This window comes from Lytechinus pictus, chromosome 12, assembly GCF_037042905.1.
Source record: "Lytechinus pictus isolate F3 Inbred chromosome 12, Lp3.0, whole genome shotgun sequence".
NCBI classification, from domain to species: domain Eukaryota; kingdom Metazoa; phylum Echinodermata; class Echinoidea; order Temnopleuroida; family Toxopneustidae; genus Lytechinus; species Lytechinus pictus.
The window spans coordinates 17,421,315-17,436,188 of NC_087256.1; the positions used below are offsets into that span (position 1 = coordinate 17,421,315).

At 38.0% G+C, this 14,874-nt stretch overlaps 1 protein-coding gene across 1 annotated transcript in view; it reads right to left on the reverse strand.

Annotated features, from left to right (window-relative positions):
- LOC129273619 (atrial natriuretic peptide receptor 1-like) overlaps positions 1–14,874 on the reverse strand; it is a 79,406-nt gene that overhangs the window by 5,636 nt on the left and 58,896 nt on the right. Inside the window, exons 9-18 of the mRNA XM_054910684.2 lie at positions 11,094–11,303; positions 9,272–9,457; positions 8,439–8,610; positions 6,175–6,324; positions 5,353–5,551; positions 4,739–4,882; positions 3,567–3,759; positions 1,692–1,866; positions 923–1,113; positions 220–311 (exon numbers count right to left, since the gene is read on the reverse strand). Coding sequence (XP_054766659.2) covers positions 220–311; positions 923–1,113; positions 1,692–1,866; positions 3,567–3,759; positions 4,739–4,882; positions 5,353–5,551; positions 6,175–6,324; positions 8,439–8,610; positions 9,272–9,457; positions 11,094–11,303 — 1,712 coding nt within the window. The remainder of the gene's footprint in view (positions 1–219; positions 312–922; positions 1,114–1,691; positions 1,867–3,566; positions 3,760–4,738; positions 4,883–5,352; positions 5,552–6,174; positions 6,325–8,438; positions 8,611–9,271; positions 9,458–11,093; positions 11,304–14,874) is intronic.

Genomic DNA, 14,874 nt, shown 5'->3' on the forward strand with positions numbered 1-14,874 from the left:
ATCAATCTAATCATGGATCGCATCACCAAGGGTTCAGATCACACTTTGCGATTTGAACAAATCATCGTTACAGGTTGCAATTTGGTGTTTAACCAAGGAACTCCTTGGTTTAACCCAAATCATAAATTCAACATTGGAATTAATTTTCGTATTCTTTCCCTTCCTTTACGTAAAAATACAATTTCGTCACTGATGACGTCAGGCCGGTTTGTAACTTACATTTTCTTGCTGATGGCAGTATCGATTGAGTAATGTGGTCTTATCGAACTGTCTGTACCAAGCAACCAATACGTCGTCATCTGGCCTTTACCCTAGATACAAAGATAGTGCGGTGTCACAGTAAAATTTCAAAATCCATGTGTGTATCGCTCGAATAGCATAATAAGCTTCGATCAGCTGATACAACAAGTCACTAAAGAATAATGGCACATTATTTGAATGAATTCTGATCGTTTGTTACTATGCTTGGTGATCCTATATACATGGCCAATCCTTACCAGTTTATGTTGTTTGAGACCTGCTTTCTTAACTTTTATGGCAGGGTAAATTTTGAGATTGGTGGCTGTGGATGTCGCCTTACCAAGGGCAACAACACTGACTCTGAGAATTAATTGTAGCGTTACAGGTATAGGAAACTCTTTATTATGTTTCTGTCTACGCCTATTTTTAGAGTAAGGTTTAGAAAAAACGTAAGGTAAAGACTTTAAGTTGAAGGAAACTGTTGGGATATTTCGGTAAGATTTGCAAAATTTTAGTTGTAGGACTCTGGATATCCGGCAAGCGAATACCAGAAGAACAGAGAAGCATTTCATGAAACAAATAATCAGCGATTTTCCACTGACTCTTTGATATAAGGTATCAAAATCTTGCATCCGGTTGTACCAATGACTCTTTGTTTCATGTAATACTACCCTAGTCTTACCTTGATATTGATAAGGCCTCTTTTCTCCATGACGTAACCTCCAACTTCCTTGAGCACTGCTGCTGTGTCTGTGCTAATGTGGATCTTCTGAGGCAAGCTGTTGGATTCCATCCTGGATGCGGTGTTGACAGTATCTCCAAAGAGACAGAATCTCGGCATGGTCAGCCCCACCACTCCTGCAGCTACGGGACCTGGATAAAGATTTATTTAGAGGGGAAGGAGAGGCACAATTTTAGTACTTAAAACATTTTTCGGAGGAGGTTTTAAGAGGATTGACCTTGGCATGGTTCATCCTTTAACCCCTGCTGCAACGGGACTTGGAGAGGACTTATTAAATAATAAGGGGCGGTACCATAACTCTAGCAGTTACCGGAGTAGGATCTAGGAAGTCTGACCTTGGCATCGGCAGCCCGACCACTGCTGCTGCAACGGGTCCTAAAGAGTATTTGTTTCAAGAATAAGGAGAGTCACAGTCTACGAATTTTCAGGAGTGTGTTTTAGAAAGACTGACCAAATTTTCCAGTAATCGTAATTGCCAAATAAAGACAATGAAAGAAGATAAGAGCCAATATCTTAACGGCGTTACCAAGATATTCTTGTTGTGGGAACCCGACCAATCTATCCTTAATATTTACCAACTAAATATATAAAAGACACATTTTGACTTATATTCCGGGGATGAATTAAATCCTTGATAAATGCAGAGCAAATAGAACAATTCTATGACATCATCGTCATCGCAGGAAGACGGTAAACAATAAAATATTACCTGTATTAATGCCTATCCGGATCTGTAGTTGATGGTCTGGTTTGTGTCGTATCCTGAAGGTCCTGGCACCGGTTAGAAGCTCCAGAGCGACACAAGCTATCTCACCGGCATGACGGTTGCCGTTCCGCCGAGGAAGCCCGCTGACTACCATGTATGCATCTCCTATCGTCTCAACCTGGTATGGAAATCGACAGGTTGATAGATTGATTGGTTAATGGAGTATTCATATCATTTTTGTGGTAGGGTGTCCATGATATATATGGTAGATCATTAGTTACCATACTATTTTGCAGCGAGATGATATTGAATTCGGTACATTTATATGTATTTCATTCTGCTTATGTCAAACAATTGCAATTATTGACAAATTAAAAACACTGAATACCACAAAAATACAAAAATAAAGATTATGATAACAATAAAAATAATTCAACAACCGATAAAATGGCAAGTCAAAAACAAGAACTTGATATGTAAATGTAATTTTCAGACGCGTGATTTGCGACCGCAAGGTGCTGATTTTCCCAGGTCAGTGGCGTACTTTGCATACTTCGTCAGGGAACAAGCAAAAATGCCAGGAGAGAGGATAAACCCGTAAACCGATTTTATTAATTTTTTGCACGTGAGCCACATATTTTGAATGGGGCGGGTGGGTGGGATGGGGAGAATGCCTTCCCGAATGGAGGCTGGTGACGATATCCACTGAAAATACACGTGTCGGCTTTTTTAATGCGAGGTAGCGCGGCGACTGAAATCCATGTATGTTTGGTATCTACTTTTGATGTGAACGTATTTAACGTGGAAATCGATTTATTTATGAAATTTTAAGACAAAGAGGAGTCAGATAAAGATCTATGGGCCAATTACTTTTGCCATTCTTGATATTGGACCCCATAGTCAATAATTTTGATCCAAAGAGTGTTATCTACCGTAGATGTGAAAGTGTCAAGATGGCTGAATAAAGTGAAAGTAGTCTCATTTTGCAAATGAAATGACCACTGATAATAACAGATTAAATCTTTTGATGGTCATCTCCTGTTTGACTCTGCATTCACTTTGTGGGACTGTTATCCCTCAACTAAAAGAGGGGAAAAGAGAAGAGAAAAGAATGGGGAGAACTGGAAGAAAGAAAGAAGAAAGGAAGAAGAAAATAAAAATGAGAAATGTGAGTCTTATAAATCTCTATTACCCCTTTTATTTAACTGAAAATATGATGTCATAATAAGTCATTCGACCCCTCCCCCATCAAACATCCTGGCGCCGCCCCTTGCTTAAACAAACTGTCAATGTCAAATTAATTGTTTTTAAATATAATATAAATATTCAATGTTTTAAATGGAGATATATTTTGGATTTCTGGGAGTCTTTGTCCCCGCTTCCCCTTCCCGCGTTTTGTGCAACATCGGGGATCTTTGTTTTTGCTTCGCTTTGTGTTGCTGCACCAATCTCCAATCATTATTTGTCATTACCAATATTATTTGTAATTAACGATTTGCAAGTATAAGCGCTTTGTTATGATTGATTGGAATTGATTTTGTATTTATGTTTTCTCATTAATATGGAAAAAAATGGATATAGAAATGAAATATATCAATAAAAAATCAAATAAAAAAATAAAAAATTCTTGGTTTAGTTTTCTAATCAGAGGCGTTTGCACGGGAATGGAACTGAGCAACAGTTTCTATGGTTTAAGGGAAGCCAAAAAGGCAAAAGTGCTTTTACGGCACTGTTTCAGACACGGCCTTACCTACAAAAAAAGGCTGTGTCTTCTGAAGTGATTGATTTACAATAGTGAAAAATATCACGAAGGAAAAGCAAGAGACTTTGAACAGCGCCATCATAGCCGAATACGTTACAACAATTTGTTTTACGAACCTTGTAGACGTCGAACCTTTCGAGCACAGCATCGAAGCAGGTGTAGAGGTCATTGAGGAGGTCAACGACCTGCATAGGCGTACTCTGAGCAGAGAGGTCAGTGAACCCAACTACGTCACTGAAATATATGGTCACGTGATCAAAGAACTCCCCCGGGAACTGATTACCCTTTTTGAGCTCTTCAGCCACCACTCTGAAGAAAAGAAACAAAACGAGAAAAAGAGGTTTGTAACAAAATTTCAACACTTCTTTTCAATGCGATGAACAGTACTAAAATCAATTTTTTTGGAAAAATCAAGACTAACTTTGATTTCAAAATGAACATATCAACTGTTGGTTAACGTGCATGGTTCCATGCAAAATGGATTTGGATTTTTTTTACCAAGAGTTGGTCCGATCATAATATGTTAACCAGTTTTGGGGCTCTTGAAAAAAAAGTTACATATTAGAGTAAGCAACATGGTCAATAAAATGGGCACGATCGATAGTTTCTCCTCATAAAACCATCCAATTAATGCCCAGAAAAAATACAAGACTGTAATGTGGCATTTAATCTTACCTTATCATGGTTTGGGGGCTATACATTTAATTTTTTCTAATGATATATCATCAGTCCGATTTGAGTCGGTTTTGTTGATGTGATTTTAGCATTATAGAAAATCGGTGTTTAAAAACCAACCCAATAAATTCATCTTGTAGTTGAAACATAAAGTCATATTTGTTTCTTAGATATTTATAGGGTTAAAGGCATTAGCCTTTAGGAAAACTACGAGGATTCTGCGAGACATCGAAGGCACTAATAAAGTCAGGCAAATAAAAACGATATAAATACATTTTTTTTAAAGAAAAAAGGTTGTAAGATGGTTCTATGCTTGTCTCATATTTTGAACCTTTAAAGGTTCCCTAAATATCCTAAATTCTCTTAAACGGCCATTTTGGAACCTTATTTTTTTTAGGTTATTTATAAAAAGCATTTAAGGTTCTTGAGCACGTATAAAACTTTTAAGAACCCTTTTTCTCGATGGTTCCAAAAGGGACAAAAGGGTTCCGATTCGTTCCTTCTCTTCTTAGAGTGCACCACCCCCTTTCCCAAATCCAGAGAAGACATAAGCGTTTTTTTAACAATCTGAAAGACGATTTGTTACAAAACAGAATTAATTATTTTTATTTACTGTGGTAACATTCGGAAGAGGAGCGCATCCGTCTTCTTTTTCTCCTCCAGGAGCTGCCCCGTCCGATCAGCGACAACCTTTTCCAGGTTCTCAGTGTATTTCTCCATCTTAGAAAGCATGTTGTCAAGGATGTCCAGCTCTTTCCTGTTCGAATAAATGAAAGCATGTCAGATCTTCAGTACCCAGAAGGCAAAGTTCCAACAAAATTAATATTTTCATCTCCTTGTTGAAAGTCACGCAGACTACTGCATTCTGAAGCCCAAACTCCCATATCAGGGTTTGCCTAGTGAGGCATTGTGGAATAGGCCTACCTTTCATTTCAGTGCAATGAATACACAGTGACATTATGTAATCTTGAAAATTGTACGTGTTCTTGCACAGCTGGATATACTTTTATGCATACAAACATGTACAGCCATGAATAATAGCAACAACAATAAAACTTTTAAAATCATTCATTTTTTTTTTTGAGAAATGTCTTCTTTTGTCGAGGGTTCATTATAGCATAAGTTATTTCGTTCTAAGTTTTAACAAATGATTTTCTTCTTGAAATTCATATAAGCGTTTTTATCATTATTAATTAATTCAACTACAAATTGTTTCATCCAGCATACCTTCCTTTCTGAATGCCCCTGAGTTTGGTTCTGATTGCTGTGAAATCCGGTCTGTCCTCCGGAAGCTCTTCCCAACACATCTTCATAAGGTCATAGATAGCGGTAAAGATCGTCGCCATATCCGAAGACTCGAACTCATCTTCGTTAATCTTCGGCCGGCAAGGAGGCTCGTCTCGGCGTATAACCCGCCGAATGATTTCTATGTACGAATTGAGAATGAAAGGTATAAAAATTGCGGTTTTCACATTCAAAAGATATAAGTGACAATTGTCATGAAAACTATACATTCTTGCAAGATCTTTCCTTTGCCCTAACATGCATATCGAATAGTTATCCTTCGAATTCTAGGATGGTTTAATCTAAGTCAAATCTGATTTAGAAGAGTGCACTTTTTTTTTTTTCGAATCTCCGTACGATTTCATTCTCGGCCGTTGGCACATAATTTTTAGTTAAAATAGTTTTGAATTCAAGTACCTTACACTGAAAATTGGCACCATCAATCCCTAATCAAAAGTAAGTCAACAGAAAAAAAAGATTGAAATCTTTCTTTACACTCGAGGAAGCACCCTAGCGCTGCAACCCCAGGGGAGCACTGTTAAGTCTGGGGTGTTAAACTCGACACACCTCGATGTATTGAGAGAACCACGTTCTTAGGTGTTCATATTTCCAGTTTCAGCAAAGTGTTAAAGCAACGATCGGAGTGTCGTATTGTTAACAAAACCGGTTGTTGAAATTAAACCATAAATTCACATTGTTGTAAAATATCTTTCGAGTTCAACTTTTGACACAGGCGGTGTAATTTCTTGTGTCAGTTTTACTTACCCCTGGATGTGTATCCTGATAAATAGAATGGCTGGCTTCGCGTTACGATCTCTTGTAGTATGATTCCATACGAATATACATCTCCTTTCTGCGATCCTTTCGAAGGGAGCATTTCACCTCGGAGTAGTTCCGGAGCGGTCCACAACATTTCTGCAAAACAAAAACAGAGATACAAATTATAAGACTTTGGATGAAGTAACGCATAGGCTAAAGATAATAATAATGATTAATATTATTTGTATAGCGCTTATCACAAAACATGTGTCTCTAAGCGCTTAGGAAAAAATAGAAAGAGAGAAGGGATTTCAGCAAAAAAGTAAAGTAATCGTATAGTTCACAGGAGACTGTAGACAGTTGAGGGGCTTCACATGCGAAGGGAAAGGCTATTTAACAAAAAGTAGGTTTTTAACATGGATTTGATTTTCTCTGTTGAATCTGCTTGTTTTATACTTTGTGGTAGATCGTTCCAGAGATGAGGGGATGCGGAATAAAAAGATCGTGAAACATAAGACATTGGTGGCAGGAACTATAAGATGGATGCATATATCTATTTTTTTAATGAAATGAGGAAAATAGATAGGGGTAGAGTGTAGGGGATGTTAGGGAGGGGTAGAAAAAACATATAAAGTAGCGAGGTCGCACCGAAGTATTTTAGATACAGGGGGATAAGATGACCCATAATGAGGGGAATTTCCCTGTTGCACAACTCAACACAATCATGAAACACCCTCTTGCTCTAAGACGTGTTTAGTTTAGTACACTGACACGTACTGAGGTGACTGACACATTTCATTACTTTATAATCACGTCTCGGTGTCTCTAAGACGTTTACCGCAGAACATCCTTGTGATTAAGCTTGATCGTAAAGATAGGACGGGGACGAGTATACTGATTTAGAAAGAAACCATGACCACATATTCTACCAAAGTCATCCACAATCTATACCACAAGGTACAGGTTTGTATTCCATACAGCACTTCCTGTCAATCCAGTTGCTTATTCGCTTCAACTACGTCGCTTCTTGTCTCTCGTTAAAGGTACAGGCGCGGTTCCAGGGGGGGGGGGGGCACAGGGGACACGTGCCCTCCCCCCTTTGAGAAGCAAAATTAAGAATTTGTAATGTAAAAATGCCATGAAAAAACAGAGGTGTGCCCCCTCTTTTGTGGTATGAAGAGCTTTTTTTTTTTTTGGGGGGGGGGGCTTGTCAAATTTTCGAGGACGAAATATCCTCCGAAAAATTTGCCCCCCCCCCCTTTTGGAAAATCCTTGATCCGCCCCTGAAGGTAGGACGTTTACATGAAAAATTAAAACAATTTGAAAGTGATTCTTGATGCTATTATATTCACTCGTTTCACAAACAGTAATTGTTCTACTTCTTAGTCAAACATCACATAGACTAGCCCGTTTGGTCTACTCCCAATCTGGTCCAATTGCCGTTTGATCTCAACTACACTTCGTTGAAATACCCACTTCGTCTAATTCTTATTTAGTCTAATGCTCAGATGCTCCAATTTCCACTTCGTCACCTTATTATTTGCACTTTGTGAAATGAACATTTTGATCCAAGTCATGTGATCATATCGACTACGTGGTGGTAGACCAAGCTGATATCAGACAAAAAGGGTGTTGCTTTACTGGAAATGAGACAAAATGTTTAGTAGGCAATTTGATTGCCGTCAACAACTAGGATCAAACCATATGGGATGAGACTAAACAGAAAGTATATACGAAGTGAATGCAGACGTTCATATTCATTCACGCATGTACTATATCGTGGCTATATTATCATCAATATGCCCGAACGATGGGTGTTAATTACTATGTTGACTATAATACTAATATAATACTACAGTATGGTGATTAACATTAGTGTGGATCATAATGGGTTCATAAGTTTCTTTGGATATGGGGACTGGTGCGTACAAATTTGGAGTGTGTTTATGTGTTATGTGTTGAAGGTCTTTTGTGGGGTCCATGACATTTGCTCCGCGGACAAGAAATTACGCCGCTGCGAATTCCACACATTAATGGAATGACCAACTTCAACCCTGGATTTAACACTATACCCTATCCTAAACCTAACATATAACCCAATTGCAACCCTAACCCTATATCTTAGACGAAATAAAGCCCGGAGCAATTGTCGACGGAGCAAATGACGTGTCACCCTTTTGTGAGGCTGAGAGGCTGAGAGGAGAGTGTGTGCGTGAGTGAGTGAATGTGATGCGTGAATGTATTTGTTAAAATCGTAAGCATGCACTCACTTGAAAACTTGACTTCAGGATCCTTCTGCTTCATGACGTCCTCTTTGCGAATGTTAAAGGATAGGAGACCAAACCCTGAGATCTTGAGGACCCATCGACTGTCAACATAACAAGTGCTTGATGATAACAACCCATGGCTTTTGATCTCAGACGCGTGGATGAACTGCATTCCCTGTGGAAACAAAAGTAAGAAATGTCCTATGCCTTCAATAAAAATCGTATACCTAATATCGTTAGCCTGAAATATTCTTTGCCTATAATGCCTTTTATCTCAAATATCTTGTACCATAATTGTCAGTTTTTTATATATATATATACGGAAGAACTCAGTATGAAAGTTGTAGGAACAACTTGTTAGCGATAGAATCTGCTTTTACATGTTTTAAGTAAAGATTATCAAAATTATGATGTTATGAAACTTTGTCGATTTAAAATATCTTCTGTGATCATTTACGTATCTTTACTTATTTTGCTTTGTTAAGTCGCACTGCAAGTTTGGTCTCTTCGGTTTTCTGTGTCCTGAGGCGCTCAACGGTTACCATGACAACTGCTAGTAAATAAAAGGAGCGGATCCATGGGGAGGGGCAAAAGGCCTCATCCCCTCCCCTCGCGCCAACGCCACTGATAGACCCATTTTTTCTTAATGCTTGTAAATGTTTGGCCATTTTTTTCCGTGATAGTGACCTTTCATTTTTCATTTATTATTTTTTTAATTCATTTTATATTTTCTTTTGCTGGGCGGATTGATTGTTGATAAAGCAATGCTGGTATTGCCTTTCACTGACATAAATCCCAATATTAGTGCTTTGAATATTGTATTTTTTTTGTTTTACCCTGGCAAGGTCCCGGATGAAGGAGGCCTTGAAGCTGAGATCGAGATTGACATCGTCGTTGGCTAGGATACTCTTCAAACTACCCTTAGGACTGAACTCACTGACATGGTAGAATGTATCGCCGCTGGTCGAGGGAAAACACAAACCTAGGAACCGGTTGATGTTATCGTGGACGAGCCATCGCATCTGGAGAGGGGAGGGTGGGAATGAGATAATATATAGAGAGGTGGTATGGATGGAGAGTGAGAGGGAGGAGAGGAAAGGGGAGGAGGGAGGAGAGGAAAGGGGAGGAGGGAGGAGAGAGCAATGGAAAAGACGAGAATAAAAACACAAAAAAAGAATTATGTATTATAACGCGTTTTTTATTTTTATGATTGGGCGATTTCCCCCACAAACAATTAGAATCATTGAATACGAAAGAGAGGTGTGATGGAAAGAATTGATTAATAATCAATGCAAAACGGGAAAGGGAAAGACAAAGTAACGAAAGGGTGGAAAGATAGGAGGTATAAGAGATCACGTTGGAGAAAAGGGGAAAACAAACACGACGGATAAGATATGATAAGAAGAGGGATACAACTTAAGGAGCCAACTAAAAACAAAAGATGTATATAAAGAAAGATAATAAAATAAATAGATAATGAAAGCACTGAAATAAAGAGAGAGAAAAGAAAGAAAGACAGATAGACAGACAAAAATAAAGAAAGAAAGAAAGAAAGAAAGAAAGGAAACAAAGAAAAAAAAGGTATATAAACAAAGAAGAAAAAAAGAAATTATAAAAAAAAATAAGGCAGAGAAGGAAATATAAAATAAACATGATAAATGGGGAAATGAAAACAAGTAAATAATACATAAATATAACAAAGAAAAAAATGACAGCTGAGGAAATTTCAATTTCTTTGTATTTTATCAAGAAAGGAAGTGGAATAAAAACAGAACACTCAAACGAATCTTAAAAAACAACATAAAGTGCAACGCAAGTAAAACGACAGTGAAAGGAATACCACTCCTCCACTGCATGCATTTACCTTTGCGGCTTTTACAAGAATGACAGAGATCAAGTGCTTGTTATTATGTATATGGGGAGAAAAATATTGATACTACATACTGAGACGATCTGATAATCATGAATCGTAACATTGTGAAAATGATGAATACATTAGAATGACTGAGCTCATGCTATAGTCGCACCATAGAAACCGACTCCAAATCAGCTGATGACATGCCATTCGAAATAACGCATTAGAATGGAGCGTTGTGGCCCAGTGGATTAGTCTTCGGACTTTGAAACAGAGGGTCGTGGGTTCGAATCCCAGCCATGGCGTAATTTCCTTCAGCAAGAAACTGATCCACAGTGTGCTGCATTCAACCCAGGTGAGGTAAATGGGTACCGGTAGGAAGTAATTCCTTAAAAAGCTGTGTGCGCTATGAACGCCTAGCTTAGCCGGGTAATATAGGAGCGCCTTGAGCACCTAACAAGGTGGATATGTGCGCAATATAAATACCCTATATTATTATTATTAGTTTGATCGGTCTGGAGTCGGTTTCTTTTGCTGTGACTGTCCATTGGGTGATTTTAAATCCGGTGTTGGCCTTGGTGTTGGTGTTGAAATTTGGACTGCTTCCCCTAGCTCTAAAACTTATTCAGAGTTTGTAAAACTGATCCAGATCACATTATTGACATCTCAACAACTAGTGAGTGCCTTTTCGGGACCATCTTCATTTTATGTTTGGTGTTATAATCGGGGAAAAATTGACCTATAACACCAACACCAAAAGGTCAACACTGAACTTGAAATCCCCCATTAACTCTCCAACCTACCTCTTTTAATTCTTTCTTTATGGTTTTGGTCAAGTTGAAATCGTGCATCTGGACTTTGCGCAGAACGACCGTGTGAGAGTTGAACGTTGCAAAACTGAAGTTTTTTCCTTTCTTGTTGACGTCCTTGCCTTTCACGGATACCGTGGATAGCAGTGACTGTTTGCTGAGTGCGGTCGACATATTCTGAAGGCGGTAATTGGATGGGAAGGCCTGGAGTTTGATGGAAAGACAATATTTTTATTAGCATCGGCTTCGTTGGAAAAGGCATTATGAATAATGAATAGGAAGGGTGCTCAACATAATGAAAATATTATGAAGGTCCTTTGTTTGTATTCTCGAATACATCCAATGTATTCACCTTTCTGCTCTTGTTTTTCGCAAGAGGTCACAAGATCATCAAATCTTGCGATTAGGCTATTCTTTGAAATGTTGTTCTATTAATATGAAATTAGATCAGGATGATCACCATTCAAAACATGTATAACGAGGATGCCACAGCACATTTCTGTAGTACACAATGTGGCCTTTCATTTTTTATTCAAAACATTGTATAAGAATTTTTATCTGCAAATTTTTTTACCCAACATTGGTTGTCTATATTAAGCACATTAGAAATATTATTGGTCAACTAACCGATAAATAGTCAAATTCCCATCAACGTTCCGTTAAAATCAAGATTATTCATATTGAGCTAAACATGACCAATAAATTAATAAAACAGTTTGCCCTACAATATATCCCAAAACAAAGGCCCTTTAATTTTGCAGTGTAAAAACTAACTGAGCATGCAGTACAAGGGTTCGCTATTGTGGCCCAGTGGATTAGTCTTCGGACTTTAATACAGAGGGTCGTGGGTTCGAATCCCAGCCATGGCGTAATTTCCTTCGGCAAGAAACTGATCCACAATGTGCTGCACTCAACCCAGGTGAGGTAAAAGGGTACCGGTAGGAAGTAATTCCTTAAAAAGCTGTGTGCGCTATGAACGCCTAGCTTAGCCGGGTAATATAGGAGCGCCTTGAGCACCTAACAAGGTGGATATGTGCGCAATATAAATACCCTATATTATTATTACAAAGTTGATCGAATTTCAGTTTTATTCTAAATGGCAAATATGTAAAATTAAAGGGAAACAAACACATCCTAAACTGTATTTTGAAAAGAGGAAATCTTGTTGCCTACGACCCTACTTACAAAATCCTCCTGCGGGTTCCGCCACTAATCAGCTAATACGTATTTCACCTCTGCCTATACACAAAACACCCGATTATTTATCTCAAAATTGTTCAGATTTATCAATAATAAATTATGAAACTCTGGGGCAACCTTGTGTCTGTATCTATTTAGAAACAACCTAGCACAACTACCAAGCCTAGAGGCAAAATTTGTTCTTTTTGGAGAAACAAGTTAGCACCTCTCCGACACTACGTCATCTATGTTAGATGTTGACGTCGTATTTTGGAATACATTAACGTTTGATTTGATGGCTGGTATAGTGTATCATTGATTGATTGAATAAATTTTGTAGGTTAAATTGTTAACGATCTCCCATCAACCCCTCTTCTCTATTTTTATCCCCCCCCCCCCTCTCTCTCTCTGTCTCCCTCTGTCTCTGCCCCCTCTCTCCCTGTTTCTTTTTCTCTTCATTTTTTTCTTTTCATTTCTTTTTCTTTCTCATTGCTTTATTTCTACGTTCTTCCTTTCACTCTCTCTCTTCTCCCCTTCATCTATCACCCTCTCTCACTCATTCATTACCCACTCACTCACTCCCCCTTCCCCTTCTCTCTTTCTTACTGTCATTCTATCAATTTTTTTTCATGCTTTACCTTTACTAAACCCTTGAATGTACATTAATGTCACTTCCGTCGTGGAACTTTCTCAGTCTTTCTTTGCCCCGCTGCGTACGGCCATCTGCCATGTCTTTATTTAGGTTTAAAATATGTTTGTCATTAAAGAAGAAGTAAACGCATATAATAATCCATACCTTCCTTGGTTTTTTTTTCTAGAACACCCCCGCTTTATAATTCAAGCTACCAGGATATTCTCCGCGGTGGTCTACCCGGTAAATAGGCTGTAAATCCCCGATTCGAAATTAGCGAGTGACGCTATAAGGACGTTCGTAATACCAACAGTGTTTTGGGCCACTCTGTCGCCAAGGGGTCTTGCAAAGACGGGGAAACTGAGACCCAATTCAGATCATCGGGAATCAATGTATAAACCTCTTAGAAAACATGGATGTAAGAACGTTGAACATCGTTTTTCCCTTTATATCAGACGTTTGACTGTTTCTTCTCCATTTCAAGTATAAAAAAATACTCAGCCATGGCAGCGCAACCCCCAGACACTGCCATTCCGAGAAACGCACTTAATTCTATATATTATAATTTAACCCAATGAATAGTTATATACACTTCCACGCCTATATATAAACATGGTAGGTTAAACGAAGCAAATGTTAACGGTCTTGGATGTTGGTATGCAGTCGAACTACTCATATTCACAGGGGGGTATTCAATAGTCACCGACATCTTTAAAAAAACGAATAAGCATCTTTCTCAAATGATAATAGTGTATCCATAGCTATTTTTGTAGCCATTCTATATAAAATGATTTTTCTATTCAATTATACTGGACGTCATTTCGGTTAATTTTGTTCTTTGAGTTTCTGACGTAAGTTCCATCTATTCTGAACGACCCCAGACACCGCACTAGGATAAGGCTTTGAATATTTTCACTTCTGTTTATTTTCTGTTTCACCCGCCGACGACTATTTAGCTTAAGCCTTTGAAGGGTGTGTTATCGGGGTAAGATGTGAATATAGTCTTCTAATTCTGGTCCAGTCCTCCAAATGGGCAACCGTAATAACGAAAACCACATTTTATCTCGAAAAAATGCCAGTTTTCACATACAGATTCTTGAAATATTGTATATTTTCTAAATTCATTCTGCGATGATTTAACGTCAAGAGACAAATATTATCAGGGTAAGACAAATGTACTTATACTCTTATAATTCTGGTTCACTTCTCGAATGGACAACGGTAATAATGCAAACCATATTTTGTCTCGAAAAATGTCAGTTTTGACATTAAAATATTGTTTATTTTCTCTTTCATTCCACGATGACTATACATTAAGTATTTAAAGGGTCTGCTATCGGGGTAAGATGTGAATATAGTATCAAAAAATTATTTCACCCCTGAAATCGGCAGCACTAATCTAATGAAATTATAGGTCTATAAAAGTAACATATCAATTGAGGCAAAATGATTGTCACAAATTGCATATATTTTGTTTTAAAAGGTGAAGGGAATGTTTTTATTGGAAATAAAAGTAAGTATTGTAATTACCATCCGTTTGCTTTTCATGTCATTCGATGCAAATAAATAGAACACGCTTTATTAAATCAAAATAAAACTGCTATCAATCCTCAAATTGACAATACAGTTATAAATTTGATCCCCCTTGTATATAGTTTGAAAGGGTATATGATATGATACCACTCGAACATGAAGATGCTCTCGAACAAAATTTATTTTGGCAATATTCAAAGAAGGAGACTAATAAATCTTATCTAAATCTAATAAATTATGTGTATAAGTTCGTATAGTACTGTCCACTTGCGGATCGGGGGGGGGGGCACAGCCGGCCCATCCGGCCCTTTGAGAGGCACAATTAAAATTTGTAATGTAAAAATGCCGTTAAAACAGAAGTGTGCCCCCCTTTTGAAAGTGAAAACCCATTTTTTTTGCTTGTCAAATTTTTCCTCGGCAAAATGTCCCCCC